Source organism: Dipodomys spectabilis, unplaced genomic scaffold (assembly GCF_019054845.1).
Source record: "Dipodomys spectabilis isolate Male_0828 unplaced genomic scaffold, ASM1905484v1 ptg000225l, whole genome shotgun sequence".
NCBI lineage: Eukaryota > Metazoa > Chordata > Mammalia > Rodentia > Heteromyidae > Dipodomys > Dipodomys spectabilis.
The window spans coordinates 1,677,336-1,689,563 of NW_024870902.1; the positions used below are offsets into that span (position 1 = coordinate 1,677,336).

General features: G+C 41.2%; 1 protein-coding gene across 2 annotated transcripts in view; it reads left to right on the forward strand.

Moving 5' to 3' along the window:
* Positions 1 to 11,133, forward strand: part of Sec24d (SEC24 homolog D, COPII coat complex component) — an 84,167-nt gene extending 73,034 nt beyond the window's left edge. For both annotated transcript variants that reach the window (XM_042697587.1, XM_042697586.1), the window contains exons 20-23: positions 3,407 to 3,586; positions 4,988 to 5,179; positions 6,155 to 6,244; positions 10,288 to 11,133. In XM_042697587.1, the coding sequence (XP_042553521.1) occupies positions 3,407 to 3,586; positions 4,988 to 5,179; positions 6,155 to 6,244; positions 10,288 to 10,428 (603 nt within the window). In that variant the 3' untranslated portion in view covers positions 10,429 to 11,133. The remainder of the gene's footprint in view (positions 1 to 3,406; positions 3,587 to 4,987; positions 5,180 to 6,154; positions 6,245 to 10,287) is intronic.
* Positions 11,134 to 12,228: the final 1,095 nt, after the last annotated feature.

Below are 12,228 nucleotides of genomic sequence, written 5' to 3' on the forward strand. Positions count from 1 at the left end.
AAAATGTGCATGCCTACAATATGTGGGCATATTAACAATGTCATCATCATTAATGGCAGAAATAATGTATTTTATAAAAACATAAATATAATTTGTAAATAAGTATATGTCAGCTGTTGATACTATGGATATGAAATTTTTGGGAAAAAGTTATCTCTGGCCATCATCTAATAATTTGGGATGTTATTTTATTTCCTTTTTTTTAATATACCAGTACTGGAGCTTGAACTTGGAATCTTGCTCTTGGCTTATTTGCTTAAGGGTGTCACTCTACCACTCGAGCCATACCTCCAATTCTTTCTTTTGGTTATTTGTAGATATAGGTCTGTTGGATTTGTCTGTCTGGGTTGTACCTTTAATCCACAATCCTCAGATCTCAGCTTCCTGAGTAGCTAGAATTATAGGTGTGAGCCCCCACTGCCTGGCAGAAATTTTAGAAAGTAATTTAAATAACCCTCATTTAGAATCTTTACCACACAATGGAGTCGATCCTCAAATCTATGTTTATTTTTACTTTTGTTCTCTTGTTCACATTCTTCCCTAGGCCAATAGTTAGCTCTTTCTCATAGTTGTATCTTAAATATCTGGTTATAAAATTTTGATTGACAAAGCAGACAGTGAGCCAGAGATGGGAACATTTTCTAGTTCACTCCTTTTCAAAGCAGTTACTGATAGGACATCTGAAATCCCACCTGTGAGGAAGCCTTTAGCCAGAAACACAAAGCAGATTAATTCTGGGTCCAAATTCATAATCCATGTTCAAGAAGGAAAACAAAGACATACTGAGATTGGACTTTCCTTAAAACTTCTTTTTGTGTGGTTCAACGTGATTGCCTGTGCATTGTCATCTCCCATGTTGGGAGTTCTATTAGCAATTATTGGCTATATTTGAGGATGTAATGCTCTTTGTTATTCAGGTGTTCCACTGTAGTAAATGCAAGCATTAAATGTACTATTGCTTACTATGCTTGTGGAAACTGTATGAAGCCCGGGTGAGCGCCACCTGGAGTCTTACCTGGACATAGTTCAGGTTTTACGATTTGTCTTCGATCCTGGAAGAGTTTTCTGTCTGGAGTGTCTCACTCTTCAAAGGAATAAGATGAAGGAAAACAAGTACAGTTACTGTCTTCTCTGCAAACTCATTTGCTAATGTTAAAATGTTAGACTCAAAGTCCGTAAGTGAAAATTCTAATGAAGGGGGAAAACTCTATCAAACATTTAAAAGTTAAAAGCATTTCCCCTACTATGAGACCATCTGTTTATATAGTTTAGTTATTCTGAAGTAAAAACAGTACAATGTCCGTATTCTCTGAAAGAGAGATTATTCCTGTTCTTATGATTTTTCTTCCTCCATCAGTACACTTTCAGTACATTCTTAACAAGTGAATTTCTTTAAACATGCCAAAGTTTAGTTAGGGATGTAAAGTCTGTAATCCTACCTACTTAGAAGGGAGAGATTGGGACCCCCTAAGAAACATCTAGGTCAAAATGAAGGTGTGATAGTCCATCTCCTTCAGTGGCCAAGCACAGTGCCCACGTATTATTATTAGGAAGCACATCTGCCATCTGAGCAAGTCAGGGAGACATAAATAGGAGGATCACAGTCCGGGCATGCCCAAGCATTTGTGTGTGTGTGTGTGTGTGTGTGTGTGTGTGTGTGTGTGTGTGTGTGTTGGTACTGGAGCTTCAGCTCAGGGCCTTGCACTCTCAGCATTTTGGCTCACAGCTTGTCCTCTACACTTGGGCTATGCCACCAGTCCAGCTTTTTGCTGGTTAGTTGTAGGCCATCTCTCAGAAATTTCTGCACCAACTGGCGAGAATAACAGGCATGAACCACTGGTGTCCAGTTAATTTTCTTAATATGATCTGATTAATCAGAAGCAACCTGTGAAATGTCAGGAATAGTATGGAAACAAAACAGTACGTATATACTTTTATTTGTGAATCTGAGAACATTCTTAATCTATAATAGTGTGTGGCATGTCCAGGAATAGCACTGGGAGACACAGCTCTGAAACAGAACCGGGATCCCCGACTCCTACATGTTTTGATGGCCGTTTTCCTTGGCTGAGGAATCCATCCAGTCCCACCTGCTGTTGAGTAGAAACATTTTGGGCGAGAGAAAAAAAATTAGCATGAGGAGAGTGTCCTCTAGTAAGGAAACATGGTTACCTATCTTTGGTGCATTGAAAGAATTCACAAAGTAGGATCATTCTGAAAAATGTGTGCCTGAGTCAGTTAAAACACATTCCCTAATTAGATCATGCGACGAGACCTGTGATGTGAAAGATTTAAGATGATGCAGGGAAGAAACACAGAAAAGGTGCCGTGCCTGTGTGCCTCTGACCATATAAAATAATGCTTATCGAAGTGAGTTCCACGAAAGGGAAACAAGGTTTTTTCCTTTGTTGCTTTTTATGACTGGCCTTTTTGTCTTGTTTGTTCATTTATCTGTCTTTGGGAGGGTAAAGTAGAGCACAGAAATGGAGGGACAAACAGTGAACAAATGCAGCAGGGGTGCTCCCTAGACACTATGTGTTGAAAATGAACTATACAACGTGTGGGTGGGGATGGGAGGGAAAACTGGGTGAGAGCGAAGGGATGACACTGTCCAAAAAGAAATGGCCTCTACCTGACTCAGGTGACTGTAACTCCTCAGTATATCACCTTTTAATAACAATTTTTTAAAAAGATGAAGAACAAGTCTTAATAGAGCCCAGAGGGAAATTTTCTTCTCAGCGTAGATTCTGATAAGTATTTTATTCTTTGTTTTATATATATATGTATATACATCTTTTTAATTTATTTTTTTTCTGGTCCTGGAGCTTGAACTTGGCCCTGAACTTTTCTTCTGCCCTAGAGCCAAAGCTCCACTTCTGGCTCCTTTGCTGCTTCATTGGAGATGAAAGAATCACAGACTTTCCTGCTCAAGCTGGCTTTGAACCTCAGTCCTCAGGTCTCCGCCTCCTGAGTAGTTTAGGATTACAGCCATGAGCCACCAGCACCTCATTTTCTTCATCATTTTAAAAGACAGATATCTGCAAAGAAGTCGTGAATCTATAGGGCAGATATTTTTATATTAATTGCTGTTATCTCTTCTGCATAGTTTTAAATTTTTATATCCTTGTTTGTTGGTGACCCATTCTGTTAGAAGGAAGGCAGGAATCAATCAAACTTGAATAGTGTGTCTATTCTGATAATTGATCTGGAAGATCTAGAATGTTTTAAACTGTCAGGTGGTCTTCAGCATTTTGTAGCATCCCATTATCGAACCAAAGTGGCAATGGAGAGATGCATACCTTTAATCTACACAACTTCAAAAGCAAATGGTTCTCTCTAACAGATGGAAACTCAGGGGGTCTTCCTTGTCACGGTCAAGCCTGAAACACCTGCTTTTGTTTTTCAGCTGATCCTGCCGGAATCCATGAAGGTGTTCCCATTATACATGAACTGCTTGTTGAAGAACTGCGTGCTGCTCAGCCGCCCAGAGATCTCCACGGATGAGCGGGCATACCAGCGACAGCTGGTCATGGCCATGGGCGTGGCCGACTCCCAGCTCTTCTTCTACCCACAGCTGCTGCCCATCGTAAGCTGTCCGGGACGCTTGTACCCAGGCAGATGGGGGATCACATTTTTGTTTTTTTGCACATATTGTATATATGCAAACCTTTTGGATCTAAGAAGAAATTCAGAATTACAAACGGCTTTCAGAATATGTGCGTGGCACATGGAGCAAGGAGGGATGGATGAGTTAGATTCCCTGAACTGTCAAGCTGGGTGGTTTGCCTGGCTCATTCTCACTGAGTCACCTTCAGCTGAATAGGTACACTACGAATTCTGCAGATAAATTGGAACCAGCTAAGCGGCAACCGCTAAAGAACTCACACTTATAATCCTGACTACTCAGGAAGCTGAGCTCTGAGAAACATGGTTCAAAGTGAGCTGACGCAGTAAAGTCCGTGAGACTCTTATCTCCAATTAACCACCAGAAAATCAAAAGTGGAGCTGTGGCTCAAAGTGGTTGAGCACTATCCTTGAGCAAAAAAAACTCAGGGACAGTGCCCAGACCTTGAGTTCAAGCCCCATGACCAATGAAAGGAAAGAATGGAAGGAGGGAAGGGGGGAGGACAGAAAGAGAGAGAGAGAAAGAGAGAGGAAAAGAAAGAGAAAGAAAGCACTCTACAGCATTAAAGAAACCATTTTCTTGCCTTGGTCTTTACTCAAAAGTTACTGCCTAGACTGCGCCAATTAAAATTCTAACATTCCTCCTTCACCACCAATACACTCTCACCCCACCCCCACTTTTCTGTAGTTCTGCCTAGGTTAGTTCTGTTTTGTTTCAGCAATACCGAGATTAGAACTCAGAAACTCAGTTTCACTTAGCTTACTCACTTGGCTGTCACTACCATTTGTGCAATGCCTCCAGCCCTGCTTTTTGCTGCTTATTTTGGAATTGGAGTTTTACAAACTTTTCTGCCCAAGCTGACTGTGAACTATAATCCTCCATATTTTGGTTTCCTGTATAGCTAAAACTGCAGGTGTGAGCCGCTCGTACCTTACTCTGAAAAGTTATTAAATACCATCTAGAGTTGTATATAGTTTACACTTTTTTTTGTATGTGTGTGCTAGTCCTTGAGCTTTTTTTTTTGTTGTTCAAGGCTAGCACACTCTTACCACTTGAGCCACAGCTACACTTCCACCTTTGAGTAGTGTATTGATGATAAGTCTCACACACTTTCCTGCCTAGGCTAACTTTGAACCAAGATTCTCAGATCTCAGCCTTCTGAGTAGCTAGTATTACAACTGACTTGTTTTATACTTTTCATATTTTCTTCCCTCCAAATAATGACTAGAGCAATGTCTGACACTGAGTAGATACTGGTTAAATGTGCACAGGAAGGAAAGAGGGAAAAGGAAGGAAAGGGAGAGAGGGGAAGAATGAAGAAAAAGAAGAAGAGATTTGTAACTCCCTTGTTTGTCCACACAGCACACATTAGACGTGAAGAACACAGAGTTACCAGCCGCTGTCCGCTGCTCGGAGTCCCGTCTTTCGGAGGAAGGGATCTTCCTGTTGGCTAATGGTCTAAACATGTTCTTGTGGCTGGGAGTGAGTAGCCCTCCAGAACTGATCCAGGCAATATTTAATGTGCCGTCTTTTGCACATGTCAACACAGATATGGTAAGTATTTGGGCATTGTTTTGTGGGGACTATTCAAAAGATATATTCTTAAATAACTTCCTGTGCACTTTAATGTTACAAAGAAGAAACATAATAGAGCAAATAATTCTGTATGAATAACATCTGATATACAGGAAGTGGCACTGTGGCTCAAATACAAACCCTAGTGGCCACACACAGATGCATGCACACATATACACCATAAGGTCCAAGACTGCACATAAAGGAGAAAGTATGAGTGTGAATGATGAACCCCCTATGAAACAATTGGCTGTATTCTTTTTCTAAGACTTGGGGCTTTTACAGGAGCGCATCCTAACTCAGCTCTTCTGTGGCTAACTGAAAACATGTTAGATCTCGGCATCTTCTTGCTGAGAGTTGAGGGTAGCATCTGACCCTGCCTTTGCAGAAGCATCTCCTGCAGCCATGTGCAGCCAGATTGTTTTGTAAACTACTCACCAGATTTCAGGGAAATCTGAGAGACCACATCCCCTTGAGAAATAAGCAGTTGGGTCGTTTGTTTTCATCTTGGAACTGTGGGATGAGCATAGCTTTTCCAAACAAGGCAATGAGAAGATACAGTACATTCTTTACTTGCACACACAGCCCAGAAGCATGGGCCTGGAGAAGGATTAAACCTCAGTGGGCCTCCACAGCCAGCCTTGATGTAAGCATCACACCTGTTATGTCATTGCAGTGATGTGTGCATCTGTCACATCCCACTGAAGGCTTTTGTTGTGTTTTTTTAAAAAGCAACTATTTTCAAAAGACAAAGAAAATTGTTTCATTGGTGGGAATGTGTGCCCCAAAAAGTGAGCAATTTCAAGTTCAGTTTTCTGTATTTTGTTTTCAGGTAAGTGAATTAAGCCAATCACCTCTCTTTGAAGGATGTGTTTGACATTCTGATAACCTCATGTCACGACTTCTAGGTAAATCCTACAAAATGAACTGAAACTGTGATTTTCTTAAATGTAGACCCTGCTGCCTGAGGTAGGAAGTCCGCACTCGCAACAGCTCAGAATGACAATGAATCTTCTCCAGCAGAAGAGGCCGTATTCCATGAAGGTGAAAAGGGGATTTGGATGTGTTTTTTTTTTTTATAACTTTTTAAAATGTATGTCTGTATTTCAATATTTATTTATTTATTTGTCACTAAGTGGGACTTAAACTCGCTCTTGCTTGGCTTTTTTTTTTTGTTTTGGGGCGTTTTTTGCTGGAGGCTGGAACTTTTCCCCTTGAGCCACACCTCCACTTCTGGCTTTTTGCTGGTTAACTGGAGATTAGAGTCATGGGGATTTTTCTGCCCAGGCTGGCTTTGTTCCACAATTCTCAAATCGCAGCCTCCTGAGTAGCTAGGATTACAGGCATGAGCCATCAGCACCCGCCAAATGTTCTGCATGTTTATGGTATAACACACTAACTTCTGATTAGGAGTTATCACCAAGGGTTTTCTTGAAGCATCAATGTAAAAATCATGAAGATCTGTTGCATGGTATAGCAGCAATTGATGTCATTGACAATCTTTGAAATAACTTTTCCTTTGGTCCTAAAAGTACTGAAAAGCCTAGGGACAGGGCCCAGAACTGGAGTTCAAGCCCCAGTTCTGGTACAAAAGAGAGACAAAGAGAAGATTGAATAGAAGAGAAACGCTGAAATGTTAAAATTGAGCCAGACATGATGGCCATACCTATAGTTCCAGCTCCTCAGGAGACTGAGGCAAGAGGAACTGCTTCTGTCCACGAGTTCAGGGCCAGCCTAGCAACATTACTGAGACTGTTTTAGGGTTTTTTTTCTTTAAAAAAAAAAGGGGCTGGGAAGGTGGCTTAGTGGTAGAGCGCTTGCCTTGCATGCCTGAGGCGCTGGGTTTGATTCCTCAGCACCACATAAGCAAAAAGAAAAAAGCTGGAAGTGGTGCTGTGGCTCAAGTGGTAGAGTGCTAGCCTTGAGCTGAAGAGCTGAGGGACAGCGCCCAGGCCCAGAGTTCAGGCCCCACGACCGGACCCAAAACAAAAAAAAAGATAGAGCTGAGTGCTGGTGGCTCACGCCTATAATCCTAGCTACTCAGGAGGCTGAGATCTGAGAATCAAAGCCAGCCCTGGGAAGGAAAGTCTGTGAGACCCTTATCTCCAATAAACCACTAGAAAACTGCAAGTGGCACTGTGGCTCAAGTGGTAGAGCACTTGAGCTGAAGAACACAGGTACAGTGCCCACCAGAGTTCAAGCCCCACAACCAACCCCCCCCCCAAAAAAAAGACAACAAACAAAGCAGAATCAAATATAGAAGGTACTTCCACTATTCCGGTGATAATTACTTTTTCAGACTCAATCTCTTGAGCCTCATTCTTAACTCTGGTGGAACAAAAGAAAATTTCGCTCATAAGATGACTGGAAACAAGTGTTACTGATACACTCTGCTCCTGCCCTGCTCACTCTTTTCTGTGCTGCAAAGGCTGTATCTCGCTTCCTCTTTGTCTTTCTGGCTAACACTCTTCCCGCTGGCTCTTTTCCAGTTTGCAAATTGTTTGTCTACCTGCTTCTGCAAATGTCTGCTTCCCTTTCCTTCCTTTCTACAAATATTTATTGCATCCTGGCATCACAGCATTCATTTACCATCAGGCTTCTTTAAAAAGTCATCTATACTTAACTATTAGTGTTTCCTTCTTCCCTTCCCTCCACTTGTCTATAAACAGTGAAATTGCTAAAGACAACAGACACTCAAGGATTTTTTTTTGGGGGGGTGGGGGTGGGACCGGTCATGGGGCCTGAACTCTGGGCCTGGGCGCTGTCCCTCAGCTCTTCAGCTCAAGGCTAGTGCTCTACCACTTGAGCCACAGTGCCACTTCTGGCTTCAAGGCTTTTTTTTTTTTTAAGCAACATTTAAAACATGGAATATTACCTTGTTCCTCAAATTCTCTCTTCTATCAGTTTTTAAAACATGTGATCTCAACTCTTCTTTCTCCCTGACCTTTCTTAGCTTCTCTTCACCCACCTCCAGAGTTGGGTAAGGTTTGTGTCCATGGCGCTCTTCTTTTTTGCTCAACACAGCCTTCCTGGGACATCCTAATCACTCCCCCATGAAGTGACTCTGAGGAGTCCCTGAGAGAGGAGACTGGAGGTGAAGCACACTCACTCTCTGAGGCCTCTCTTGGTAGCCGAATGAGTGCCAGTTACTCTTCCTGCAGGCATCACAAAGCCAAGACCTACAGCAATGCACATTTGCATTCAGCATTACACGTCTTTCTCCTGATATTTGCAAACTGACCACACAAAGGAAATGAAAACATACTTTTAAGAGTTAAGACTTAATAGGAGAGCTGGAAGCTGGCGGCTCACACCTGTAATCCTAGCTACTCAGGAGGCTAAGTTCTGAGGATCACTGTTCCAAGCCAGTTCAGGTAGGAAAGTGTGTGAGACTCTTATTTCCAATTAACCAGCAAAAAGCCAGAAACGGAGCTGTGATTCAAGTGGTAGAACACTAGCCTTGAGTGTAAAAGCTAAGGGACAGGACCAAGGCTCTGAGTTCAAGCTCCAGTACTGACACATGCGCACCACGCGTGCACACACACATAAAGGATTGAATAGGAGAAACTGGAATCTAGAATAGTAGGATCAGAAAAAAAAAAAGTCAACTCCTATCCCATGAGACTGAGTTGAGGTAGGAGCAGTTCTATATACTATCTTTATTAGGCCAGGCACAATTTAAAAGGTTATCAGTCTATAAACCAAGGGCAAGATATAACAAAAAAATATTAACTTGTATAACTGGATTACTCTTCATAATAAAAAGCACCTGGTGCAAAAGTGGGGAGGAGTGGACCCTGCACAACTGAATTGCACACCTGAATTGCACACCTGTCTGTAGCGGCAGCTGGTGCAGCCCCTGGAGTGGCCTGGAGTAAGAGGCGCCTTCTCCCCATTGGGATCCAGAACACACAGTATTGAGATCTATTCTACATGTTCTTTTCCAAATTAAGTCCTAGGAAGACAGTAGGTACCTTACCTTTACAATCAATCCATCTCAATTTGAGTGAGCCACACTTCTAGGACTCAGCAGCCTGCAAGGCTCTGGCTACAGTAAGCTCAGAATAGTCCCAGGGCACAAGAGGAAGTGATCTCTGCAGTCCCCTCAAGTCTACTCACTTTCCAATACGTCTGCATCCTGCTCTTCTCATTAGTGTACTACACAGATGGCTACCTGCTTCCTTTCCTTTCAGTTTTTTCATACAAAAGCTCAAACTCATGGTAATAGTCATTTGTTCCTACCTTCTCATTGCCTTCTAAAACCTGTAATAACCAGGTGCTGGTGGCTCACGCCTGTAATCCTAGTTACTCAGGAGGCTGAGATCTGAAGATCACAGAATGAAGCCAGCATAGGCAGAAAAGTATGTGAGACTCTTCTCCAATTAACCATCAGAAAAGCCAAAAGTGGAGCTGTGTCTCAAGCGGTAGATTATGCTAGCCTTGAAAACGTGCAAGCTCAGAGACAGTTTAAGCCCTAGCATGTGCATGTACACACAGACACACACAAAATCCTCGAATAATTTACGTGACAGTTTTCTCTCTCTCTCATACATGAAACATTTTATTCCAGTATGGAATGCTGTAACCTGAAGGCCTAGGAAAACTCACATGACAGTACAGTGACTACCAGTGTAAAGCCTTTCCCATAGCACTCTACTTATGGGAATTTTGTGCATGTGCACTTGTGCCAGTTCTCAGGCTTGAATTCAGGGCCTCACACTCCCTTAGCTCAAGGCTAGTACTCTACTACTTAAGTCACATCTCTCCATCCAGCTCTTTGGTGGTTAGCTGGAAATAGTCTCATACTTTCTTGCCCAAGCTAGCTTTGAACCATGATCCTCAATCTCAGCCTCCTGAATTGCTATACACGCATGAGCCATCATTAGGAGCCCAGTGGAAATTTTCCTTTTTTTCACTAAAAATTCATTGTCTGTGGGTAGGTGTCGGTGCCTCCCTCTGCTCTGCTATCAGGCACTGTGCAGGGCCTCATCCATAGCGAGTATCTATAGTACTTGGAAAAATGGAAGCAACCTAAACCGGGCCACGTGAGAAAACGTTTATAACCAGCAGCTGTTGTTGTTTTCCAGCTGACAATAGTGAAGCAGCGAGAACAGTCAGAGATGGTCTTCCGACAGTTCCTGGTGGAAGACAAAGGACTTTATGGAGGGTCATCATACATGGACTTCCTTTGTTGTGTTCACAAGGAGATCTGCCAGCTGCTCAATTAACTGAAATTTCTTTCAGCAATGTTGCAATTTAAGGAGATCTCTCCTTCTTGGTGCCTAATTTTGCAGATGATATAGGCTAGTTTTGATTTCTTGCTCAATTTCAGAATAGCTTTCCAAGATGGCATTGAGGACTTTAGCTTTGGTGCTCAGGTATAAAGCCAATGAAGGGGCAGTTGTACCATAAAGGGAACAAGTCTATTTCTGATTGCACAACTTTTAATCTGAAAACTGATGCAGTGTCCATTTCATGAAAAGCATAGTTTACAGAAACATAAACATTCTCAATTTTCTTTGTGCTAGACATATAAATTATTTTTCAAAGTGTATAGATTTGGAGTAAAAAGTCTGGTTCCTCTCATATTTACAGTGAGGGAAAAATAATTTTTACATTATGCCTAATTTTTTTAAGTCGAACTCCATTGAACTAATTTTTCAAAGTACAGTAGACTTTTAATAACCTTATAATCTTCTACCTGGTAGAACAATTTGTGTTCTACTCTATTTTCCATAATTATATTTGTCTATGTTGAAAGTATTTTCCAAGTGTTTTGTCTATAAAACTGTCTATCAATATTCTTAATAGTTCTTTGTACAATTTTCATGGTTTCTACCTGTATATAATGGATCTTAACCAGTACCAATAAATCACTTCATATACTCTTGAATCAGTGTGTAGAATTACTTTTTAGGAATTTTGAGATTTTTACAAAATGATAATACAGTATTTTGGGGGGAAAATCGGATGGGTCACTTAGAGCAAATCAGGATGAAAAAATAATCTTTTGTTTCCAGGTTCAGAAGTGTTAGATAACAAATCTAGGAGCTAGTAAAGGCCATGTACTTAATACATTTTAAAAGTTCTCAAATGTATCTTTATGGGCAAAGAAATAGAAACTGGCCAGCTATTATTAATATATATATAAAATACACACACACACACACACACACCCCAGAGTGATTTCAGCTGTGTGATACCCAACTATCTGCTTTGCTCAACTTTTATCAAAGTATGAATGAATAATTGCTACAATAGACCATGAAGTACATGTTCCAAGAGTATTTTGTGACCACTTCCTTTGTAGGAAACCTAATCGCATTATCAGCCTCATGTACACATGAAGAAATGGGCTTTGGGATGCTTAATAAGGATTGCTAAGTTGGCAGATGTCGTGAAGTTGATTTGAATATTATTAAACACAGTGACAGGATTTTCATTCCTCCAATATTAACTGGCATGATGCACACATGGGAGATACTTCTGTAAAACAACAGATATTAAAATAGAAACTTGAAGTGTGTGAACCTGAAGTGTGGGAAAAGCAAAGTTCAGTGAAAACACTTTATCTCAATGTAGAGGAAAGACCACCATGTGATGGAAGCACCCGCCACTCCAAAGCGACCACTTGCTAGCCAGCTTATAACTACTCATGCTGAAATCATTGCTTCTGCAAACATTCTAACCCACTGTGCACATAATGACTGCAGGAAAGTTTTTAGTCAAAATGCCATCCATACTAGAAAGTACCGACTAGCTGGGCAAGTTAAATACACCCAGCTTTTAAGGCCTTAGTGAGTGACATGGGCTCACCTTAGGTGCACTGTGAGAACAGAACAGCCATGAAAATGCAGAGACCTGCAGAAGAGGTGTGATCTTAGGTTGGTCCTTTTACATTTTCTAATAGTAATAATTCCACTTACAGAAAACAAACAACTTTCAAAGGTTTGAAGTTTCATTACAAAATTTATAACAAAAAAGTAGTAATCAAGAATAAGGTACTATCTCATTCAGGAAATTCATTT